This window comes from Saimiri boliviensis, chromosome 14 (genome assembly GCF_048565385.1).
Source record: "Saimiri boliviensis isolate mSaiBol1 chromosome 14, mSaiBol1.pri, whole genome shotgun sequence".
Lineage (NCBI taxonomy): Eukaryota > Metazoa > Chordata > Mammalia > Primates > Cebidae > Saimiri > Saimiri boliviensis.
In genome coordinates this window covers 9,650,867-9,675,593 of record NC_133462.1, presented here as the reverse complement: position 1 = coordinate 9,675,593, position 24,727 = coordinate 9,650,867, and the positions used below count along the sequence as shown (strand labels likewise).

At 53.0% G+C, this 24,727-nt stretch overlaps 2 protein-coding genes across 5 annotated transcripts in view; one reads left to right on the top strand and one right to left on the bottom strand.

Annotated features, from left to right (window-relative positions):
• Positions 1-1,192: 1,192 nt before the first annotated feature.
• Positions 1,193-6,351, top strand: EMP3 (epithelial membrane protein 3 (MAM blood group)). Its single transcript, XM_003940303.4, has 5 exons — positions 1,193-1,297; positions 2,527-2,619; positions 3,207-3,309; positions 5,104-5,244; positions 6,098-6,351. The coding sequence occupies exons 2-5, from the start codon at positions 2,542-2,544 to the stop codon at positions 6,265-6,267; spliced, it is 492 nt and encodes a 163-aa protein (XP_003940352.1). The 5' UTR covers positions 1,193-1,297; positions 2,527-2,541; the 3' UTR covers positions 6,268-6,351.
• Positions 6,352-7,251: 900 nt separating this feature from the next.
• Positions 7,252-24,727, bottom strand: part of TMEM143 (transmembrane protein 143) — a 29,027-nt gene continuing 11,551 nt past the window's right edge. For 3 of the 4 annotated variants that reach the window (XM_003940305.4, XM_003940306.4, XM_010351023.3), the window contains 5 exons: positions 19,289-19,483; positions 17,465-17,595; positions 16,672-16,951; positions 8,883-9,072; positions 7,252-8,334 (listed from right to left, as the gene is read on the bottom strand). In XM_003940305.4, coding sequence (XP_003940354.2) covers positions 8,120-8,334; positions 8,883-9,072; positions 16,672-16,951; positions 17,465-17,595; positions 19,289-19,483 — 1,011 coding nt within the window. In that variant the 3' untranslated portion in view covers positions 7,252-8,119. The remainder of the gene's footprint in view (positions 8,335-8,882; positions 9,073-16,671; positions 16,952-17,464; positions 17,596-19,288; positions 19,484-24,727) is intronic. The other variant, XM_010351024.3, reaches the window with a different exon arrangement.

The following is a 24,727-nucleotide window of genomic DNA, read 5'->3' as shown; positions in this document are numbered from 1 at the left end:
GACAAACTCTATAATACCAGCAGGGCTCATGTCTGCCTTCATCATTAACTCCCAGATCACAGTAGATGTCCAATAAATGTTTGATGAAGTAAGGAACAGTTTAGGTGTGGGAGTGTGCTGCTATTGGTATTACCTTATTCATTCATCATAAGTATCAGAATTATTATTATCAGTATTTTGTCAGTGTTATTCTCTCACCATAGACTAAGATACTGGAACCCAGATGGGTGAAAGAATTGGATTAAGGTAACTGAGCCAGGAAATGATGGCGCTGGGATCCTTAACTTCCACCTCCTCCCCCTTCCAGAGTTTCACACATTTCCTTTTTTTTTTTCTTTTTTTTTTTTTTTTAAGACAGCGTCTCCTTCTGTTACCCAGCTGGAGTGCAGCGGTGCAATCTCGACTCACTGCAGCATCCACCTCTCACATTCAAGCGATTCTCCTGCCTCAGTCCCAAGAGTAGCTGGGATTACAGGCGCAGGCCACCATGCCCGGCTAATTTTTGTATTTTTAGTAGGGACAGGGTTCCATCATGTTGACCAGGCTGGTCTCGAACTCCAGGCTCAAGTGATCCGCCCGCCTCAGCCTCCCAAAGTGCTGAGATTACAGGCGTGAGTCACCGTGCTTTGCTGAGTTTCACAAATTTCACCTCCCATCCTCTGACCCTCACCACGGGGCCAGCTTCACCAGCCCAACCTCCATCCATGCCACAGAAATCTGGCCTCCTTTCCCAGACTCCTCTCCAGCCCCAAGCTCCATTAGATAAAGCAGACATCCCGTCCCAGGACAAGACCTCAAGACCAAAGGGTCCTAAGAATCGGGCCCTCCCACTCCTGACGCTTGCCCTACCCGAGGGCCCCATTCCAGGAGTCTCTCATCTCAACCCTGGGAGGGAGCCCCAGATGATGACTGTCTGGGGGGATTGGGTGGGGGCCCAAAGAAAGAGGAGCCGGAGTGCCTGGGCCCTCCCACTGGCAGCCGACCTCAGCTGGGTGCGGTGAGAGTGGGTATAAAAGGGTCAGTATATATTAAGAGGAGGAGAGAGAAAGAAGAACGGGAACAAGAGAGGAGTCCCAGAAAGAGAGGGCAGGAGGGAGAGAAGAGAGGCAGAAGGAAAGTGAGCGAGAAAGAAAGGGTTCCGGATTGGAGGGGAGAGCGAGGGAGGGAGGAAGGCGGCCAGGGAGGCGAAGGGGGGGGGCCTCGGGAGGGTGGAAGGAGGGAGGAGAAGGGCGGGGCACGGAGGCCCGAGCGAGGGACGAGACTCCGACTCCAGCTCTGACTTTTTTCGCAGCTCTCGGTAAGTTTCCAGTCCGTTATTCCGGCCTGAGACTTGTTAATTTATTTGGGAATGTAGCAGTTTGGGAAGGACACCCCCAGGATGGGAGAGATCCCCCGACTGTTGGAAATCCTTGTAACTTCATAAGTGATCTCCTAGGACTTGAGATGGAGATATAGGAAGGGGTGGGGCTGGGCAAAGTTTTGGGGTCCCGCAGAGCCCTCCACGGGAAAACTTCGTGCAGTTTTTCCTGAGCCGTGTCCACTCTCCTCTGAGGGCCCTAAGATCAGGGCATTGCATGACAACGCCCCAAGTCTGGGAGACCTCTAGGTCCTCTGTTCCTGGGCACCGAAGGGTCCTGGGAGGCTAACTCCTTCTTCTCAGGCCTCTCTTCCCTCCAGCACGAATCCCATCCATTTCCTCCAGAAGATGTCCAGCAGGCACTAGTCTGGCAGCAGGGTGGGGTGAGGACCTCGTGGACATCGCCAGGGGCTGGGGTTTCCCTGGTGCTTAGAGGCAGGGGGGTGGGATGAGTCACCAGATGACTCACCAGGTCCCCCTCCTCCCCTCACCCCAGGAGAGGAGTGGTGTGAGTCAAGGATGCCTGTTGCTGGGGGCAGCTCCTCATTCGTGATACGTCGGGGTGCAAGGCGGGGGTCTCAACTTGAATTTTCACTATCTGGCCTGGATGTACCCAGAGACAGGGCTCTGGGGAGAAAAGAGCCACATTACTAATCCTCCTCATTCTGGGACCCCAAGAGTCCATCTCTGGCCCTCTCCACCCCTGCAGCCCATGAAGAACTCAGGAATCCAGGCCCCAGTCCCCTCCTCCCTGAGAGACCCAGGAGTCTGCACCGAAGCCCTTCCTCCATCAGGAGACATCTCACCTACCTTTGTGCCAACCTCTTTTTTTTTTTTTTTTTTTGAGACAGAGTCCTGCTCTGTTGCCCAGGCTGGAGTGCAATGACACCATCTCTGCTCACTGCAACCTCCGCCTCCCGGGTTCAAGTGATTCTCCTGCCTCAGCCTCCCGAGTAGCTGGGAATACAGGCACGCACCACCGCGCCCAGCTAATTTTTGTATTTTTAGTAGAAATGGGGTTTCACCATGTTGGCCAGGCTGGTCTCCATCTCCTGACCTCAAGTGATCCTCCCGCCTCTGCCTCCCAAGGGCTGAGATTATAGGCATGAGCCACTGTGCCTGGCCTGTGCCAACCTCTTGAGACTCTGTTCCCTGCTCCCCCTCCCCAGGCTTCCACTGCAGCCATGTCGCTCCTCTTGCTGGTGGTCTCGGCCCTTCACATCCTCATTCTCATCCTGCTTTTCGTGGCCACCTTGGACAAGGTAAGCCTACTTGGAGCTCAGGGCCCTTCTACTGCCCTGCACAATCCCGCCACGCCCCTCCTTTAAAAACGCTTTGGCCCCGCCCCTTTTACCTAGTATTTATTTTACTTATTTTGAAACAGGGTCTCACTCTGTTCCCCAGGCTGGAGTGCAGTGATTCGATCTCGGCTCACTGCAACCTCGGCCTCCTGGGTTCAAGCGATTCTCCTGCCTCAGCGCCCCCCAAGCAGCTGGGATTACCAGCACCCACCACCACACCTGGCTAATTTCTGTATTTTAGTAGAGATGGGGTTTAACTATGTTGCCAAGGCTGGTCTCGAACCCTTGGCCTCAACTGACCCACCCACCTCGGCCTCCCACAGTGCTGGGATGGCAGGCCTGGGCCACCAGATTGACCCTTTTAGCTCTACCTCCAATACCTCCTCCCTGTTCTGACCCCACCCCTTTTCACATTAAATCCTAGCTCTCCCCAGTTCCGCCCCAGTCCAGACACCTCGCCCTTTTCCTAACTCTCCCCAGAGTCTCCCTGACCCTGTCCCCTCTCCTTCCCTAACCCTGTCCCTTGTTTCATTCTCTGTCCATCCCAGTCCTGGTGGATTCTCCCTGGGAAAGAGTCCCTGAATCTCTGGTATGACTGCACGTTGAACAATGAGACCAAAACATGGGCCTGCAGTAACGTCAGCGAGAATGGTGAGGGGTGAGGGGGTGGGACTGGTCTGCAAAGAAGGGAAACCCCTAGTGTCCTCAGAGGACAGAGAATTGGGAAGCCCTCCAAGATAGAGTGGGCGGGGTCCACGCCTGAGTGGCTGAGTGCCTAGAGCTGATGCATGTCCTGCCTGTCTGGATGTACCTACCTCTTGTTCTTTTTTTTTTTTTTTTTTGAGACAGAGTTTTGCTGCTCTTGCCCAGGCTGGAGTGCAGTGGCTCTATCTCGGCTCACTGCAACCTCTGCCTCCTGGGTTCAAGCAATTCTTCTGCCTCAGCCTCCCGAGCAGCTGGGAGTGCAGGTGTGTGCCACCACCCCCGGCCAATTTTGTATTTTTAGTAGAGACAGGGGTTTCACCATGTTAGCCAGGCTGGTCTCGAACTCCTGACCTCAGGCGATTCACTTGCCTCAGCCTCCCAAAGTGCTGGGATTACAGGCCTGAGCCACTGTGCCCGGCCAGTACCTCCTGTTTTGAAGAGGCCATATAGATAAAAGCCGTCTCCTCTGACTCAGAAAGGGTGAGACAGCATGCTATAGATTTAAGGAACAGAAAGAAAGCTCCCAAGATTCTGAGAAGACTAGATTATGTTTCCAAAGCTCTAAGGAGATGGGGGTGGTGCTCTGAATGGATGCCTGGGACCAATTTATCCAAGTTCCCAGGGGATGGGGCTGAAACCACTTTAAGGTTCTAAAGGGGGTTGGACGCAGTGGCTCATGCCTGTAATCCCAGCACTTTGGGAGGCTAAGGCGGGTGTGGACCACCTGAGGTCAGGAGTTCGAGACCAGCCTGGCCAACACCGTGAAACCTCGACTTTACTAAAAATACAAAAATTAGCCGGGTGCGGTGGTGTACTCCTGTAATCCCAACTACTTGGGAGGCTGAGGAAAGAGAATCGCTTGAACCCAAGAGTTAGAGGTTGCAGTGAGCCAAGATTGCACTACTGCACTCCAGCCTGCACAACAGGAGTGAGACTCCATCTCAGAAAAAAAAAGGTTTAAAGGGGTGGGGCCAGGTGCATTGGAGTTCTAAGGTAAAGTTATAGATATGCTGCATCTATGTAAAGTTTTGTGTGTGTGAAAGATTTAATGCAAAACTAAGATTAAAGAATGTGGCCGGCTCTCACCACTTCTATTCAACGTTTTGCTGGAGCTGCCAATGCAACAAGGTAAGACAAAGAAATAAAAGTCATAGGAAATGTATTAGGAAAAAATGTCTCTATTCCCACTAAACATACTGTTTATGTAGAAAATCCTTTAAAATTCTGCAAAGTGGACAGGCACAGTGGCTCATGCCTGTAATCCCACCACCTTGGGAGGCAGAGGAGGGGTGATCACTTGAGCCCCAGAGTTCAAAACCAACCTGGGCAACATAGGGAGACCCTGTCTCTACAGAAAATTTTAAAATTACCCAGATGTGATAGCTTGTGCCTGTGGTCCTAGCTATTTGGGACGAAGGGGTGAGAGAATTGCTTGAGCCCAGGAGGATGAGGCTGCAGTGAGCCATGATTTTGCCATTGAACTCCAGCTTGGATGACAGAGCAAGACCTGGTCTCAAAAAAAACCCCAAAAATCTGCAAAGCAACTACTAGAACTGAAAGAGAATTTAGCAAGGTCACAGGGCTCAAGGTCAATGTAAGTGATACATCTAAGTATCTAAGCTTGTATGGCTCTAAAGGGGAGCAGGGATGGGGCAGAGAAGGGTCACATGGCGAGCAAGCAGGTGGAGCTGGAACTCTGGACCCACCGTGACGTCCCCCTCTGTGTCCTCCTTACTGCAGGCTGGCTGAAGGCGGTGCAGGTCCTCATGGTGCTCTCCCTCATCCTCTGCTGTCTGTCCTTCATCCTGTTCATGTTCCAGCTCTACACCATGCGACGAGGAGGCCTCTTCTATGCCACTGGCCTCTGCCAGCTTTGCACCAGTGAGCACCGCCCCTCCCCACCCCCAACCCCCGAAGAATTGAGCAGAAGGGAGTGGGGTGCATCAGGATGCTGGGGGCCCTGAGAATGGGCCTCTTGTAGAAGAAAACAATTTTCAACACCCCAGGAGCCACAGGAGGTGCCTCTGTGGGCTACCTCTCTGCCCCCAGGGATTGCTGGGACTTGTAGTTTTCAGTGGCTAATGATTAGTTGTGGCTTGTGCTTATGAGTCATTAGGGAACTTAGGGCTTCAGGGAGCCAGGGCTGGGGAAGGAGTTTCGTAGTCTTGGTAACAGGTAAATAGTTTCGATCCCAGGAATTGGGGGTGAGGTGGGGGGGATAAGCTAATTAGCACCTCAGTAGAGATCTCTGAATCCTAAGAGTAATGGTATTTATGTCAGCCAACTGCTGTTTCTCGCGTGCATATTGTGCATCAGACACGTCAGAGAGTTTTGCTTATTTTTCAATATTTTGACTTCAGGTGCAAAGGGCTAACTTAATCATAGTACTGTTCGGGAAGCATCTCCCTAGGTTCTTGCAAAGCCTCTCTCTTGCTTTATTAATCTACGATTGCACGTTTGGCTTATAGAAACACACTCAAAAATATTCCTTGGATGGACAGAGAGATATTATAGTCCCATTTTACAGAAGGGCAAATGCAACCTAGAGAGATTATTAAATCAGTCACCCAAGGCCGCGCTGCAGTTGCACGGCGCTGGGGAGAGAACAACTCCCAGCAGGCCGCGGCGCTGCCCACTCGCCCTCCGGCGCTTCTTTGCCCCCACCCCCGGGGATGTTGGGAAATGTAGTCTTCCTGGAGGGTACTGCGTGACGCATGGTTTCCGACTTCTCCAGGCGTGGCGGTGTTTACCGGGGCCCTGATCTACGCCATTCACGTCGAGGAGATCCTGGCGAAGCACCCGCGAGGGGGCAGCTTCGGTTACTGCTTCGCCCTGGCCTGGGTGGCCTTCCCCCTCGCCCTGGTCAGCGGGATCATCTACATCCACCTGCGGAAGCGGGAGTGAGCGCCCCGCCTCGCCGGGCATCCCCTACCGGCTCCTGGCCCCACGCCGCGCGCCCTCCAGAAAAATAAAACTGTTTGACCGCGGGCTCTGCTTTGATTTCCTTCCTTCCTTCCTTCTGCCTCCCGGGACCCAGGCTGCGCACGCTTGACTTCTCCTGAACCTAACAGGGTCCCCATTACCAGTTGCTCAGCCCTCAGAATGCCCATCTCCCAGCCCCCAACCCCTTCCTCCCGAGGACACAGGAGCCCCGACCCAGGCACTTCTTCCCTCCCACAGATCTAAGAGCCTGGGCCTTCCCTTCTCTGGGTGACAGAGCAAGACTCCCTCTTAAAAAAAAAAAATCTGCACAACTGTACGTGACTACCCTATCTCCTCTGTTCATCAGGTCCTGGGACGCCTCAGGAATCAGGACTTTCTAAGATCCTCTTCCATCCTGGCCCGGTGGCTCACGCCTGTAATCCCAGCACTTTGGGAGGCTGGGTGGCAGATCACCTGAGGTCTAGGAGGTCAAGGCCAGCCTGACCAGCATGGAGAAACCCCATCTCTACTAAAAATACAAAATTAGCCAGGCATACTGGTGCCTGGCTGTAATCCCAGGCACTCTGGAGGCTGAGGCAGGAGAATCGCTTGAATCCAGGAGATGGAGGTTGCAGTGAGCCGAGATCATGCCATTGCACTCCAGCCTGGGTAGTAAGACTGAAACTGTCTCAAAAAAAAAAAAAAAAAAAAAAAGAAATCCTCTTCTGTGACCATCTTTGTTTCACCAACCTCAAACTTAGCATCTCTTTAGGACTATAGCTTTCTCTGTCTGAGACCCCAAGACCTAGTTAGAGTCCCTCTCTTTTTTCCAGGATTCAAATGCTTTCCTTCCCTCCAACTCCTGCAGCCATCCCACTCATCCAGATATTTTTTAAAATAATTTTTTAACTGCTCCTACAGAGCAGGGTTATGCTAAAGGCCATGTGTTGAGAGTAGCCTCATCCAGACTTTTTAAACATGATTTATTACTTTGGGAGAGGAGAGACAGGGGAGAAATTGATAGACCAATAAATATTGCACGGGCTGCTGCTGGTGGGGAGATCCAGACCGAGGTAGTTTCTGTAGAAAGGGTGAAGGATCTGGCCAAGGAAGGCACCTGAGATTGCTGGGGAGCCAGGTTGGGAGCGAGTCTTGGCGGCGAGGATGGTTTCTGGTTCACCTACCTAGCACAAGGCCCCCTAACCCTTTCAGCCTAGACACCCTGATCAGCAGCTGACCAGCTGGCCTGCCATGTAAGCAGCAGCAATTGATAGCAAGATCAGGTTGCCTTTAGAAACTCTTATTGGTTGCTTCCCTGCAGCGACAACCGGCTGCCCAAGGTTGATGGAACCCAGCAGCTGTCACTGGACGATTGCCAGGAGGCGGGGCTAAACGGCCTTGGTGCACATGATGGGCAGTTTGCCTGGAGAGGGCTAAAAAAGACAGTGATATATAGCATCGGGAGGGCATGGTTTTAACAACCCGACCTGGCGGTTTGCAGAAGCCAGAGTCGAGCAGCTGTGATTGGCAGACACCCCAGTTCCTCAACCAACCCACGTTCGAATGTTTATGGTAAGGGTGGGACTAAGAAATGAAATAGAAGCAGAGCTAAATCGCTTTGATTGGCTGTTCATCGAAGGGGCGGGGGTAACTTAGCAACTGCTGGCTATTTTGATTGGCTGCTTTGCTGAAGCACACAGTGTAGCAAAAATAATTACTTGTCAGTTATTAGAAGTTGGAGTGAAAAAGTATAATAACTGTAATTGACAGCCTGTGTTGAAGCAGGCTGGGCTTAGTTCCTAGCCTGCTGACTGGGCAGGGAGGTAAGTTCTACTCAGGGTTTGTTACTGCTGGGTGTGACCTGCGGGGGTTCGGAAGTGATTGGAGCCAATGGGTCTAGTTTGGGGAAACCTGGGGGTGGGAACAATCCCATGCTGGGGGTCAGGGCCTGCAGATGCGTCAGGGCCCGAGTTCCGTTGAAGGCCACCTCACAGCCTGACTTGGCTAGAAGCCAGTTCTCCACCTCTGACCGGAGCCACGTGGAGGTCTCTGCAAGGGGAGAGGCAGTTGTTCCGAGGTCACATTGAGATGGGGGAAGATTTGGGAGATCAGCGAGGAGGGGTAGGGCAAATAATAGGAAAGGGCTGGGTTTAGGAGAAGTCTAGGGGTGAACTTGAAGCTTGGAGGGGAGCCGAACAAGGCTGGGGAGGCTCGAGAGGGTCAGAAGGCCCAGCTCTGGGGCTCTCCTCCGGGGACTAGTCAGAGCTCTTGGGCAGGGAAGGGGACCACCTGGGGCCCACACAGGGAGTGCGCAGGTTCTCTCTTAGGGAGAGTGTGAGCTCAGGTGGAGGAAAGAGTGCCAGGAGAAGGCCGTGCCATTGAGCCAAGGGTCCCAACCAGGCTGAGGTCAGGAAAGGGCGGTCACATCAGGGACCAAGATTGGAGGCTGGATTCGGAGGTCCTATCTGCTGAGGCCGGGTCTCTTCGCAAATCCGTAAGGTCCACCCGTGGGAAGTGGGGGTGGGGACGTGTCTCGCTGGGGCGGGGCCTCGTGGGGTTGTGGCCCCTGGGCGCAGGGTCTCAAGGCCACGTCCTACCTTCGAGTGGGCCTGGCGTGCCCCCTGGCCGCCGGGCCAGGAAGCTGTGAGCCAGCAGCGCCTCCTTGGTGTGCTCATCCTGCGCGCGCAGGGCCAGGGCGCTGAGCAGCTCCGAGTTGTTGGACGTGCTGCGGTAGTAGAGCATGTGTGCCAGCTCCAGCGCCTGCGCGCTGCGCCGCTGCCCGAACATCTGCAGGGGGGACAGTGCCCTGTGGGCTCAGTTCGGAGTGCGCCCCCACCCATACACAGCCCCCAGGGTCACCCACGCTGGCAGGCCCATGCTGCATACTCCCCTGGGGAGGCGAGGAGGTCCTACCCAGACCTCTTCAGTAAGGGTCCCCAGAGCTCGGTTGGGGATCTGTCTGTTTGTGGTTTTTCTTTCCTTTCCTTTCTTTCTTCCTTTTTTTTTTTTTAACTGACGCAGTCTCGCTCTGTAGGCCAGTCTGGAGTTAGTGGCTATTCCCAGGCAACTCATAGCGCACTGAAGCCTTGAACTCCTGGGCTTAAGCGATCCTCCCACCTAGGCCTCCTAAGTAGCTGGGACTACAGGTGTATGCCACCAAGCCCGGTATTTTTTGTAGAGATGGGGTTCCCCCTGTATTGCCCAGGCTGGTCTCAAACTCCCAGTCTGGAGCGATCCTCGCTCCTCAGCCTCCCACAGTGCTGGGGTTACAGGCGTGACCCAAGGCAAGCCAGGGATCTGTATTTTTAACACACGTGCCCTGGAGGGTTCCAGTGGCTAGGAGACCACCAGCCCCATTGGGCCAACAGTTTTTAGCAACCACTGCACTGGTTTGCTCATCTGAGCCATATATTAATGGATTTGCCCAAAAATTTGCAGATGATAGGAGTTTAAGCTTTGAAAGATTTTGTTACAGGCCCAGTGCAGTGGCTCATGCCTGTAATCCAGCAGTTTGGGAGGCTGAGGCGGGCATATCACAAGGTCAGGAAATCGAGACCATCCTGGCTAACACAGTGAAACCCTGTCTCTACTAAAAGTACAAAAAAAAAAAAAAAAAAAAAATAGCCGGGCGTGGTGGCACACGCCTGTAATCCCAGCTACTGGGGAGGCGGAGGCAGGAGATTCGCTTGAACCCGGAAGGCGGAGGTTGTGGTGAGCTGAGATCATGCCATTGTACTCCAGCCTGGGCGGCAGAGTGAGACTCTGTCTCAAAAAAATAAAAAAATAAAAAAAGATTTTGTTACAATAAATTCTTATGTTTTAGAGACATAATAAAGTATTTCCAGGTAAGTCTAGGTAGAATTTGCTTTAAAACCATAAACCATCCAATAGTGGGAGAGTGGGGTCTTTAGGGGAAATCTGATTGACTATTGCTAATTGTTGATGTTGGGTGCTGGCTAATGGAGTTTATCATATTATTCTATTTCTGCATTTGTCTGAACTTTTCCATAATGAAAAAAAAAACAATTTAAAATATTAAACTGTAGACCAAGTACAGTGGCTCATGCCTAAAATTCCAACAGTGAGAGGCCAAGGGGGGAGGATCGCCTGAGCCCAGGAGTTCAAGACCAGCTTGGGCAACATGGTAAAAGCTTTGTGTCTACAAAAAATAATTTTTAAAAAGAATTGGCTGGGTGTGATGGTGAATGCCTGTAGTCCCAGCTACTCAGGAGGCTGAGGCAGGAGGATCGCCTGAAACCAGGAGACTGAGGCTGCAGTGAGCCATGATCATGCCACTGCACTCCAGGCTGGGCAACAGAGTGAGACCCTCGTCTCCCAAAAAAAAAAAAAATTAATAAATTGTAAAGAGAAGAGGAGAGGGGAAGGATGGTAGGGGGGAGAGCAGGTCTGGGCCCCACTGTCTCCTGGCTGCCCCCTACCCCATTACCCTCCTTGCTTGGAGCCCTGTTCTCATCACTGGTATTGGTAAGGAGTGAGGGCATCAGTTATCTCTGGGCTCTCACTGAAAACCTGTGCCCAGGCCAGACATGGTGGCTCACACCTGTAATCCCAGCACTTTGGGAAGCCAAGGAGGGCAGATAGCTTGAGGTCAGGAGTTAAGTCATCCTGACCAACACGGTGAAACCCCAACCCCATCTCTACTAAAAATACAAAAATTAGGCCTGACATGGTGGCTCATGTAATTCTAGCACTTTGGGAGGCCGAGATGGGCAGATCACTTGAGGTCAGGGGTTTGAAACCAGCTTGGCCAACATGATGAAACCACGTCTCTACTAAAAATACAAAAGAAAAAAAAAATTAGCCAGGTGTGGTGACAGGGTGCCTGTAATCACAGCTACTTCAGAGGCTGAGGCAAGAGAATCACTTGAACTCGAGAGGCAGAGGTTGCAGTGAGCTGACATCAGTCTGGGCAACAGAGCAAGACTCTGTCTCAAAAAATAAATAAATAAAACTATAAAAATTAGCCGGGTGTGGAGGCATTTGCCTGTAATTGCAGTTACTCAGGAGGCTGAGGTAGGAGAATTGCTCGAACCTGGGAGGCGGACATTACAGTGAGTCCAGATTGTGCCACTGCACTTCAGCCTGGGCAATAGAGTGAAACTGTGTCTCAAAAAATAAAAAATAAAAAAAGAAAGAAAGAAAAGAGAAGAAAACCTGTACCCAGATTCCTCCATTCAGCCACAAAATGAGCGCAGGGCTATTGGATCCTCCGGCCGGCAGGCCTGACTGCCTGACTCCAGTATGCCCTTACCAGCTGCGAGCCCTTGGTAAGACCTAAGTCCTGGGGCAGCACTGTCTGTAAAACAGTGCCGATGCCAGGGAGGGTTCAGGAAGCCAATACACAGTGAATAAAACATTGGGACAGAGCCTGGCCCCTCAGAAACACTCACCAAACATCAGCTACTATGGAACAGTCATCCACACCCTGTGCTGGGTGCCCGGAAAGTGCCCCCATCTCTTTTTTTTTTTTTTTTTTTGTGAGATGGAGTTTCACTCTGTCATCCAGGCTGCAGCGCAGTGACACAATCCTAGCTCACCACAACCTCTGCCTCCAAGGTTCAAGCGATTCTCCTGCCTCAGCCTCCCGAGTAGCTGGGACTACTGGCGTGTGCCACCACACCTGGCTAATTTTGTATTTTTAGTAGAGATGGGTTTCTCCATGTTGGTCAGGCTGGTCTTGAACTCCTGATCTCAGGTGATCCGCCTGCCTCAGCATCCCAAAGTGCTGGGATTACAGGTGTGAGCCTCTGTGGTCAGCCAAGTGTTCCCATCTTACATTGAGGCCTGAGATGAAACGTCTTTCAAGTCAGCATGCCCCAGAAAATCACTGAAATGGCCTGCATGGTATCAATGACACACTTGCATTGGACTGTACCGTCTTCTTTTTTTTTTTTTTGAGAAGGAGTTTCGCTCTTGTTACCCAGGCTGGAGTGCAATGGCGCGATCTCGGCTCACCGCAACCTCCGCCTCCTGGGTTCAGGCAATTCTCCTGCCTCAGCCTCCTGAGTAGCTGGGATTACAGGCACGCGCCACCATGCCCAGCTAATTTTTAGTATTTTTAGTAGAGACGGGTTTTCACCATGTTGACCAGGATGGTCTCGATCTCTTGACCTCGTGATCCACCCACCTCAGCCTCCCAAAGTGCTGGGATTACAGGCTTGAGCCACCGCGCCCGGCCTTGTACCGTCTTCTTATAAGGCCTGCACGGCCAATTTATGTGCCTGCATTGGAACGAATAGCCATTTCTTGGGTCGAGGGTAAGATGCAGGAATAGCGTGCATTAGGGACCGTGTGCCATGAAAAACACATTTGGTTTGTGCCCGTATCTGCCAGGCCGACCGAGCTGAATTATAATGAAAGAAGCAGGTCACTCCAGGGCATACAGATGAGGCCCGAGTTTCCCTGGAGAGGGGTCCCCCTGCCCTGGAGGGTCCCTTCAGCACTCACCAGGGCCCACAGTGAGTGAGCACAGCACCAGCTCCTCCTAGCCTGGGAGCTATGTCCTGGGCAGCCCCTCCATCTACTCAGTCACAGGCCAGAGCCCTAGCACCATCCTTGCTCCCCCTTCGCCAATCTGCCAGTCCCAGCCCCACCCTGCTGTGCCCTGACTCTCTCTGCCCTTCCCCTCCTCTGCAGCTCCCCGGCTCAGTCTTGGGTCAGACTATGCCCTCCCCCGCATCACTCCAGCCTCCTTCCTCAGTCTCCCCCGTCCAGTTTGTCTGCGCACAGGTTCAGAGCTGGCCCTGCCCCCTACCCTCCTCAAGATTCTCCCATGGCTCCCCAGTGCTCTCAGAGAGTCCAACCTCTGTGGCTCAGCACATGAGGCTCTCCCGGTCACCTCCTGCTCCTCTCCTCTGAATGGCCTAAGGTGAATAAGCCAGTTTACCCTGAACAGGCCCTGCTCTCCCAGGCCTCTGGGGCCGGAGGGACAGCTGTGACTGGGGAGGACAGAGGGAGGGGCCAAGTCATCCCTGGTGTATTCTTGGAAAACGTTCACTGCCTCATCCTCAAGGTTCAGGATGGACATCACCTTGTGGATGAGCAGATGCTGCCCTGGGTCCCTGTGCCTCTCCCTCCAGGGCAGAATCCAGCTGCTGCATCTCAGGGGCACCAATTCAACAACCCTCCCCAGGCTGCCCCAGGGGCCTGCTCTATGCTGAGCTAAGGAGCTTCACAGTGGAGCCCAGAGTATGGAGGAGCCTACAGGGCCATCACCGCAGCCTGCGACATCCGGAAAGGCTTCCCAGAGCAGGCAGCCTCTGAGCTCAGGGTTAGGGCCAGCCCAACAAGAGGGAAGGATATTTTACTCCAAGAGAACAGCACAGGCAAAGGCAGAGAGCAAGGGGTGGCAGGGTGGAGGCACCACAAGCACGCAGGAGCTGAGGGGCAGATTCGAGGGCAAGGATTGCGTCCAGTGAGGCTGGGAAGCAGGGTCCCTGGCACCAGACTGTGCCCAGGGGAGGGGCAGGACAGTTCTGGGTCGAATGGGGAATGGGCTAGAAGGGACCCACTGGGAGCCGGGAAGAGGCCGGGGGTGGGGGCACACAGATGTGGCAGGAAGGGCATGCTGGGGGTCTAGCCAGTGACTGGGGAGACGACAGGCCATCCATAGATGCAGAACCCAGAATAGAAGGTGCCAGGTTGGATGCTGGGCTTGGCCTACCGTGAGAGTGAGGGGCCCAGCCCAGAGCCTGGAACGTCCAGGTCGATCTGATTGTGGACAGTAGAGAGCTCACATGGAAACTGCAGAAGCAGAGGAGCCCTGCTTCCTGGAAGAAAGACCCTGCACCCTGCACCCCGCACCCCGCATTCCACCTCCCGCATCCTGCAATGGGGCTCTGAGTGCCTTTTCTGAGGTGAGATGGGGAACTTGAGAGGAGCAGGGAGTTTGGGGCAGCTGAACTCTGGGTTCGTGAGAACGCACTGCTGCACATGGAGAGGGCTTGGGTGCATCAGGAACAGAGGGAGCCGGGTTTAGGGCCTAGGGGAGGGCCTTGCAGTGAACACAATTATCTGGGAGTGCAGGAGGGGGACGAGACAGGAGCAAGTCTGAGAAGGCTGACTGTTTTGTTTTTTTCTTTTTTGAGGCGGAGTCTCGCTCTTTCACCAAGCTGGAGGGCAGTGGCACGATCTCGGCTCACTGCAACCTCGACCTCTCAAGTTCAAGCGATTCTCCTGCCTCAGCCTCACTGCACCTGGCGGAGGGCCTGCACACAAAGGCTGGGCCGCAGCCCAGGGTGTGGAGAAACGCCTCATGAATGCACTCAATTAACTCGCCGACTGGGCTTTCTCATTGTTATTTGTGGATTTAGGGTTTCACTATGTTGCCCAAACAAGCTGGACTCCAACTCTGGGCTCAAGCGGTCCTCCCACCTAGGCCTCTGAAGTAGCTAGGATACGGGCATGTGCCACCATGCCTGGTGTGAACTGGGTTTGAAATGGGGTCTTTCAGAGCCTGACAGCCCCCGCCTCCGGGGCCACCAAGGGGTGGGGTGAAAGGTCACCGTAGGCTGGGACTCAGTGTCTTCTCCCCAGAGACACAGGCCTCCTTGCCTCTCATCTGGCCCCTCCCCGTCCTCCCGGGTCACAGCTGTCCCTCCATGCTTATACCCCTTCCAGGGCTCCCTGCTGCTCTGAGGATAAAGCCGCAGGCACCGCTCTGGGTATTTGAGGCCCTTGCCACCCTCTGGAGCCTCCCCCTCTCCCCTGCTCGCTGGATCCAGCCCCGTGAGATACACCAGGCTCCAGGGCCCCTTTCCCTACCAGGCTCAAACCCCCTCTCCCAGAGCTTTCCTCAGATCCTGCCTGAGCCCTGGTCCCAGGCAGAAACTGCTCCCTCCCCAGCCCCTCGGTTGGCTGAATATCCCAGCACCCTCTCAGGCGGCACAGCCTGGCTATTATCTGCGGGATTTATCACCAGCCTTCCTCAGAGCTTGTCAGCATGGCTGAAAACAGCTTGAAAACCAATGAGCCAGCAGGTGAATGATCGGGGACAGCAGATGCCTCACACCGGTCTACACTCCTGGGGCCAGTGCCAACCCTGGGGAGAGTCAGTACAAGGCAGCTCCCCTCTGGGAGGACTCAGGCTCCAGACGAGACACACGTTTTGGCAAATGGAGTGCAAGTTGGGTGTCAGTCCCCATCTGGCCCCCCCGGCCACGAATTCTTGGATGGTGAACAACCCGTGCAACTGTTCAAGGCAGCCCGGCACTCACGTGCAGCAGAATCAAAAGGGAGCTTGCTAAAAAATACAGTTCCCTGGGCCCCAGTCCCAGAGTTTCCAATTCAGTCCACTAGGACTGGCGCCCAGGAGGCTGCATTTGTCAGCCAGCTCCCCCAGTGATAATGATACCCAGTCAGGATGGCGACTTGGAACCAATAGCCCAATTAGCCATGATAATCATCATCGTCCCGCTAATAGCTAACTCTCACATAGTACTTGCTATGCCATGTGGGAGGTGCTGTTCTCAGCACTGTGTGCGTGTTCTTTCATTCAATCCCGCAACACCCCTGTGAGTTAGGTCCTATCATCATCCCCACTTTGCAGATGTTTGAGCTGAGGCACAGAGAGGTTAAGCAACTTGCTCAAGATCACACAGCCAGAAGACAGTAGAGTCAGATTCAAATCCAGGAAGTCTGACTCCAGAACACACCCTCTTCACCACATCACTAAAGTGCCCCTAAAGCTGGCACTCAGTGAGCGGCTGTCAACTCTTATGTAGCTGTGCCATGAGCTGGGCACTGCCCAGTGCTTCTCACAGATGCTCATTTCACACTCACAACCCTACCAGGCAGATCTTACTATCATCCCCATTTTCCAGATGAGAAAACTGAGGCTTGGAGAGATTAAGAAACCCAAGCTTAAGTAAAGTTAAGTGAATGAAGTAGGGAAGAGAAGGAAAGGGAGAGGGGAGCGGAGCAGAGGAGAGGGCAGGAAGGAAGGGGAGGGAGGAAGGAGATGGAGAAAGGGAGGGAAGGGAAGGAAAAGAGGAATGGGAAGGAAGAAAGGGAGGAAGAGAGAGAGGGAATGGGGAAGGGGAGGGGAGGAAGGGGAAGAAGGAAGGGGAGGGAAATAGGAAGGGAAAGGGGAAAAGGAGAGGGAGAGAGAAGGGAGGGAGGGAGGAAGGGGAGGGAAGGGAGAAAAACAAGGAATAATGGGAAGGAAGGGAGGGGGGAAGGGGGAAGAGGAAGGAAGGGAAGGAGGGAGGGAGGGAAGGAGGGAGGGAGGGAAGGAGGGAGGGAGGGAAGGAGGGAGGGCGGGAGGACAGCATGACCAGGAACAAATGCACGGAGCAGACAACTGTAGGTGGCCTGACCTGGTCCCCATAAGCAAGGCCACAGGAGGCGCCGCGGGCGCGCGCTCACCTTGGAGGCCCGCAGGCCCATGAAGACGGCGAAGAGCAGCAGCAGCAGCGAGGTGGCCACCTTGAGGTCGGTGAGCACCACCATGCCCACGTTGACGAAGATGGCCACGCCAGAGACCAGCAGCGTGAGGTTGAGCAGGGCGCGCTGCAGGGTGGGCGTGCGCACCTTCAGCTCAGGCAGCAGCTGCTCCAGGCCCTCCAGCGGCGTGTCCTTGAAGCTCTTCAGCACCAGGTGTCCCCGTTTGGTCCGGGCCGCCAGCACCACCCGCTTAAAGTATCTCCTGAGCGACAGAGACAGAGACAAGAGCAGGATCAGGGCTGCCCCGAGAGGCCTCCAACCCCAGGACGGGCGTTCTGGCTCTACAGTTGCACGACCATCTTAAAAGCGACTCAGTCATCGTGGGGAAGAAATCAGCAATCAGCTGTGTCCAACCAACCACAGGGGATCGGTTCGATCCCACGATCCATCCCTGGTATTGGACATGGAGGTTAGGTTGTTCATCGGAATCCTGGCCACGCCACAGCTTCAGAACGTGGCCCCCCCTCCTCCGAGCCTCGGTTTTCCTACTGGAAAATGGGAAGAACTGTCCCCACCCTTTCTCTTCCCCTGGGAGTCGAGTACAGTACTCACTTTCCCTCGGGAAGAAAAGGCAGCATTTGGATGAGCCATGCCTCCCGTTTCTCAGCTTCCCGCCCGGGGCCCACATGCCCAAACCAGACACTGACCTGTCAGTCCCCTCTTGACTCTAACCTTGCTCCCTCTCGCTGCAGCTGGGGAACAAGGGCCGCCTCACCTCTCTGCGGGGGGCAGCTTGGTGAAGAAGCCACGCCTGGAGCCCACGCTGGACTTCAGGGGCATCTGCCCAACTCGCTGGCCCAGGGCCCAGAACTGCATGTAGACATACTGATCCAAATTTACTGTCACCTGCCAGGGGGATGAAGGAAGCAGTGACAGCTGAACATGGACACGGGTGCTGAGGGAAGGATACCAGAATCAGATGCCCTGCCACGAGATAATTTCCCCCGTTTTCCCACTTATCACCGTTCAGTTCAGTGTCTAGGCGGGGCTGCCACATACGGTTGTCCACATTGTGCACTGCACAAGGGCACACCATCTAACACAGTGCCATTCACATAGTAGTCATCTTTATGACTCTATTTCCTAAAATCTAAGGTGTCACTGACTCTACCCAATTATTTTATGAAGCAACTAAAAACAAAATACACTGCCAATTAAATGATGGCACTTGTAAATGACATCCCAATTTCAGAGATGACAAAACGTGACTTTGGAAAAACTGCATTTTAAAATCACTAAAATGTAAAACTTTGGGAGCTTTTAGTATTTTTGTTTTTATTTTTATTTTGAGATATTGTCTCACTCTGTCACCCAGGCTGGAGTACAGTGGCGCAACCCCAACTCACTGCAGCTTCCGTCTCCTGGGTTCAAAAAATTCTCATGCCTCAGCCTCCCGAGTAGCTGGGACTATAGATACCCACCACCACGCCCGGCTAATTTTGTATTTTCAGTAGAAATGGGAGTTTCGCCATGTGGGCCAGGCTGGTTGCAAACTCCTGACCTCAAGTGTTCCACCCACATCAGCCTCCCAAAGTGCTGGGATTACAGGCATGAGCCACACTGCGCCTGGCCATTTTTAGTATTTTTCATAATTTTGTTTGCATTTTGCGTGCTTTCTGGGGTTTGGGTTTTTCGTTTTGTTTTGTTTTGAGACAGGGCCTCGCTTTGTCATCCAGGCTGGAGGGCAGTGGCAAGATCACGGCTCACTGCAGCCTTAAACTTCTGGGATCAAATGATCCTCCCGCCTCAGCCTCCTGAGTAGCTGGGACTACAGGCCCACACCACCAGGTCCAGCTAATTTTTGTATTTTCTGTAGAGATGGGGCCTCCCTGTGTTGCCTAGACGGGTCTGGAACTCCTGGGCTCAAGTGATCCTCATGCCTTGGCTTCCTGAATGTTGGGATTACAGGAATGAGACACTGAACCCAGCCTTGTATTAGATTATTATTACAATTCTGGCAGATGGCACTAAAGTCTCTAGTCCTAAGAGAGCCAGCCATATCATGTGATACTTTTCCAACAGATGGCAGTGAAATGACGTGAAAAAGTAGCTTGCTTGAACCCGGGAGGTGGAGGTTGCAGTGAGCTACTTTTTTTTTTTTTTTTGAGAGGGAGTTTCGCTCGTTACCCAGGCTGGAGTGCAATGGCATCATCTCGGTTCACTGCAACCTCCACCTCCTGGGGTCAAGAGATTCTCCTGCCTCAGCCGCCCCAGTAACTGGGATTACAGGCACCTGCCACCATGCCCAGATAATTTTTTGTATTTTCAGCAGAGATGCGGTTTCACCATGTTGGCCAGGCTGGTCTTGAACTCCCGACCTCAGGTGAATTGCCCTCCTTGGTCTCCCAAAGTGCTAGGATTATAGGCGTGAGCCACTGCACCTGGCCAAAAGTAGCACCTTATTTGAATTCACCAAGTGTACCACCTGGGCCAGTGTCCTGGGCTCAGGACTACAACTCTCAGCAGCCCCTGCCTCCCAGAGGCTCTGCCCCACCCCAGAGGCCTCCTGGGAGTTTCATACTCCTGGGGAGCCAGGTACCTGGACCTCATCCTGAGGGTGATGGACCACCAGCGCGTAGGCCAGGGTGTCCTCAGACAGCGGGGAGAAGTTGGCCTGGGCCAGCAGGGGTTCCAGAGCCCGAAGCACCTCCTGCTCATTGGACAGACGCTGGGGGTCTGTCAGTGATGGCTGATCGAGGGTCTCCCTGTCAGGGTTGATGGGGTCATACAAGGCCTATGAGGAGAGTCAAAGAGAAAAAGATGGCCTAAGTCACTGCATGAAGGGAGGATTGTGGAGACACTATCCTTTCCAGATACTTTCATTTATTTATTTCTCTTTTTTTTTTTTTTTTGAGACGGAGTTTCACTCTTGTTACCCAGGCTGGAGTGCAATGGCACGATCTCGGCTCACCGCAACCTCCGCCTCCTGGGTTCAGGCAATTCTCCTGCCCCAGCCTCCTGAGTAGCTGGGATTACAGGCACGCGCCACCATGCCCAGCTAATTTTTTGTATTTTTAGTAGTGACGGGGTTTCACCATGTTGACCAGGATGGTCTCGATATCTTGACCTCGTGATCCACCCGCCTCGGCCTCCCAAAGTGCTGGGATTACAGGCTTGAGCCACCGCTACCCGGCCTTATTTCTCTTTTGAAATGGAGTCTCACCTAGGCTGGAGTGCAGTGTCGCAATCTCAGCTCACTGCAACCTCCACCTCCCGGGTTCAAGCAATTCTCCGGCCTCAGCCTCCCTAGTAGCTGGTATTACAGATGCACACCACCATGCCCAGCTAATTTTTTTATTTTTAGTAAAGAAGGGGGTTTCGCCATGTTGGCCAGGCTGGTCTCGAACTCCTGACCTCATGTGATCTGCCCACCTTGGCCTTCCAAAGTGCTGGGATTACAGCCGTGAGCCACTTTGTTCAGCCTTTTTTTCTTCTTTTTTCTTTTTTCTTTTTTTTTTGTGTGTGTCTTGCTCTGTCTCCCAGGCTGTAGGCAGAGGCACAATCTTGGCTCACTACAACCTCCACCTCCGGGGTTCAAGCGGTTCTCCTGCCTCAGCCTCCTGAGTAGCTGATTACAGGTACACGCCACCATACTCAGCCAATTTTTGTGTTTTTAGTAGAGATGGGGTTTCACTATGGTTTCACTATGTTAGCCAGGCTGGTCTCGAACTCCTGACCTCAAGTGATCCACCCACCTCGGCCTCCCAAAGTGAGATTACAGGCATAAGCCACCGTGCCGAGCAGATTCTCTTCTTATCACTCCTATATCCAATCTTTTGGCAAGTTTACTTGCTAAACCCCTGAATCCGCCTTCTCACTGAAGCCGCCTTCATCTCTCCCATAAAAGATTACCCAGGGCTTCTGTTACCCAACTTTACTCTTGCTACTTTCTTATTTATTTATTTTTTTGAAGCAGAGTCTCGCTCTGTTGCCCACGCTGGAGTGCAGTGGTGCTATGTCAGCCCACTGCAACCTCTGCCTCCCGGGTTCAAGCGATTCTCCTGCCTCAGCTTCCTGAGTAGCTGGGACTACAGGTGCCTGCCATCATGCCCGGTCAATTTTTGTATTTTTAGTAGAGACCAGATTTCACCTTGTTGGTCAGGCTGGCCTCGAACTCCTGACCTCATGATCCACCCGCCTTGGCCTCCCAAAGTGCTGGGGTTACAGGCATGAGCTACCACGCCATCCCTTATTTTATTTTATTTTTTTCTTAATTAGCCAGGCATGCTAGTGCATGCCTGTGGTCCCAGCTACTTGGGAGGTTGAGGTAGGAGGATCACTTGAGCCCAAGAGGTTGAGGCTACAGTGAATCACGATTGTGCCATTGTACTCCAGCCTGGGAGACAGAGCGAGACCCTGTCACAAAAAAAAAAAAGAAGAGAAAAAGAAAAAGAAGGCTGGGTGCAGTGGCTCATACCTGTAATCCCAGCACTTTGGGAGGCCGAGGCAGGTGGATCATCTGAGGTCGGGAATTCAAGACCAGCCTGACCAACATGGAGAAACCCTGTCTCTGCTACAAATACAAAAATTAGCCGGGCATGGTGGCACAAGCCTGTAATCCCAGCTACTTGGGAGGCTGAGGCAGGAGAATCATTTGAACCCAGGAGGCGGAGGTTGCGGTGAGCCAAGATCACACCATTGCACTCCAGCCTGGGCAACAAGAGTGAATCTCCATCAAAAAAAAGGAAAAAGAGAAAGAATCAAGCCAAGAAAATCCTCTGAAGAAAGTCCTCAGGCTGTGCCGAAATCCTCCAGCCTAGGCTGGCCGAGCAGTTCTGGGACTTACAGAGTGACCTTGAGAAATTCCGTTCCCAGGCTGAGCTGCAGTTGGAAAGCTGGAGAAAGAAACCTGCATCGATCAGATGCCCGCTGCCAGCCAGATTCTCTTCTGGAAACTTCACATCGTCCCAGGGCTTCGAGCCAGAAACCTGGACATCGCACGTGATCCCTGCTGCTCCATTCCCTGTCACAATCAATCCTGCCGATTCCACCTCCAAGCAGACCAGCACTTCACCCAGCTCTCTCCTCCCCACCGGCCCCAACTCAGTGCCTGCCAGCCACCGCCATCTCGTCCGGCCTGGGTGAGCCCAACAGCCTTCTCCGTGTTCTCCCCAAATCCCATCACGCACCCATCCCCTGCCAACTGGTTCTTTACACAGCTTCCAGGGAGGGCTTGTGGAACAGTAACAACAATCATCATCAATGATAATAGTGCACATTTACATAGCACTTATTATGTGCCAGACACAGTTTGAAGTATGTTACATGCACATTCTTACAGTGTGAAACTCTCACTTACAGATATGGGAATGGTGGCACAGAGAGGTTAACAAATGGCCCGAGGTCACACGGCCAGGAAGTGGTGTAACCAGAATGACACATCTGAGCTTGTCAGTCTCGTGCTAAAACCCTTCCAAGGTTTCTACTCCCCTCTGGAATCAGGGCCACGCTTTACAGTAGAGCCTGCAAGGCCTCACAGGACCACAGACCCCCTCAGTCACTCCATACCATCCAGACTGGCTTTAAGTTGGCTGGGCGCAGTGGCTCATGCCTATAATCCTAGCAGTTTGGGAGGCCAAGGCAAGAGGATTGCTTGAGCCCAGGAGTTTAAAACCAGCCTGGGCAACAGAGAAGATCCTGTCTCAAGAAAACAATAAAAACAAACCAACCAGGTGCGGTGGCTCACGTCTGTAATCCCAGCACTTTTGGAGGCCGAGACAGGTGGATCACAAGATCAGAAGTTCAAGACCAGCCTGACCAACATGGTGAAACTCCGTGTCTACTAAAAAAATACAAAAAAAAATTTAGCTGGGTGTGGTGGTGTGTGCCTGTAATCCCAGCTACTCAGGAGGCTGAGGTAGAAGAATCACTTGAACCCGGGAGGCAGAGGTTGTGGTGAGCGGAGATCACACCACTGCACTCCAGCCTGGGTGACAGAGCGAGACTCCGCCTCAAAAAAAAAAAAAAAGGTTTTAGTTCCTGAAGCCACAGAGACTTTGCACGTGCTGTTGGAAAACTCTCCCTACCCCTTCTGCCTCTTTCCCTTTTTGCTACTGAATTCTTACTCTGTCATTTTCCAGCTCCATTATCACCATCAAAAAGCCTTGACCGGGCGGTGGCTCACGCCTGTAATCCCAACACCTTGGGAGAACAAAGCAGGAGGACTGCTTGAGGCCAAAAGTTCAAGACCAGCCTGGGCAACATGCTGAAACCCTGTTGCTACTAAAGATACAAAAAAATTAGCTGGGCATGGTGGTGGGTGCCTGTATCCCAGCTGCTCTGGAGGCTGTGCAGGGGTTGCAGTAAGCTGAGATAGCACCAACTGCACTCCAACCTGGGCGTCAGAGTGTTTCAGTGTGTGAGGCTCTGTCTCAACGGAAAAAAAAAAGAACCCTTCCTCCACTCATCAAACTGAGCAGGGCCATCCTGTGTGGCTGGGTAGGATGTGCACTGCACAAAGGTACCAGATCTAAAGGTAGGCCTGTCCATGTATCATGACAGCCGCCTTTCAGATACAAATCAAGGAACAGAACAGCACCATCCACCAGATCTCCCTGCAGGGAGGAAAATGTTTTAGAGCTGCACTGTCCAGTGAGGTCAGACACTGGCCATAGGTAGCTACTGAGCACCTGAAACATGATCAATATGCTGAGAAACAAAATTCTTAAGTCTGTTTAGTTATGTTAATTTTTTTTTTGAGATGGAGTTTTGCTCTTGTTGCCCAAGCTAGAGTGCTATGGTGCGATCTCCGCTCACTGCAACCTCCGCCTCCCAGGTTCAAGCGATTCCCCTGCCTCAGCCTCCCCTGAGTAGTGGGACTACGGGCACCAGCCAGAACATCCAGCTAATGCTGCATTTTTAGTAGAGGCGAGGTTTCTCCATGTTGGTCAGTCTTGAACTTCCAACCTCAGGTGATTCGCCCGCCTCAGCCTGCCAAAATGCTGAGATTACAGGTGTGAGCCACTGCGCCCAGCAAAATTCTGTTACATTTTAACAGCTAGTGTTGACATTTAAATTGAATGAAGTTCATGGCTACCACAGCAGACAGTGTCAGGCTCGAGAAAAAGGCACCTTTTTCTTTTTTTTTTTTTTGAGACGGAGTTTCACTCTTATTACCCAGGCTGGAGCGCAATGGCGCGATCTCGGCTCACCGCAACCTCCACCTCCTGGGTTCAGGCAATTCTCCTGCCTCAGCCTCCTGAGTAGCTGGGATTACAGGCACGCGCCGCCATGCCCAGCTAATTTTTTTGTATTTTTAGTAGAGACGGGGTTTCATCATGTTGACCAGGATGGTCTCGATCTCTTGACCTCGTGATCCACCCGCCTCGGCCTCCCAAAGTGCTGGGATTACAGGCTTGAGCCACCGCGCCCGGCTCTGAGGCACCTTTTTCTAATTTGCACACGGACCCCAGTACAGAAGTCAAGGTCCACTGTTACCCTCCTGCACGGCACCGTGCCCCACGCCCTCATGGTCTGAACTTAACCATCACTGGGAAGGGCATCTGGTTCATGACCGGCCCCACCACCCACGTTCAGCTTCCAGAGTGCAGGATGCAGGCCCAATTTTGCTCCTCAGTGAAGACCCAGCACCTGGCACCAGGCCTCGCACGAACATCTGCTGAAGGAATGACTTAACTGGGGCCGGGCACGGTGGCTTACATCTGTCATCCCAGCACTTTGGGAGGCCGAGGAAGGCAGATCACTTGAGGTCAAGAGTTTGAGACCAGCCTGGTCAACATGGTGCATGACCATCTCTACTAAAAATACAAAAATTAGCTGGGCATGGTGGCACGTGCCTGTAATCCCAGCTACTCGCGAGCTGAGGTGGGAGATCGCTTGAACCCAGGAGGCGGAGGTTGCCGTGAGCTGAGATTGTGCCACTGCACTCCAGCCTGGGAGAGAGAGAGAGTCCGTCACACACACACGCAAGAAAATGAATGACTTAATTGGGTCTTCGTGGCAATTGCGGCTGCCATTT

Excerpts from the sequence above, each read along its gene's own strand:
- EMP3 (XM_003940303.4), top strand. The coding sequence starts at position 2,542 with ATGTCGCTCCTCTTGCTGGTGGTCTCGGCCCTTCACATCCTCATTCTC. Across the intron at positions 3,310-5,103 it reads CAGTAACGTCAGCGAGAATG|GCTGGCTGAAGGCGGTGCAG; the intron begins GTGAGGGGTGAG and ends TCCTTACTGCAG. Across the intron at positions 5,245-6,097 it reads CCTCTGCCAGCTTTGCACCA|GCGTGGCGGTGTTTACCGGG; the intron begins GTGAGCACCGCC and ends CGACTTCTCCAG.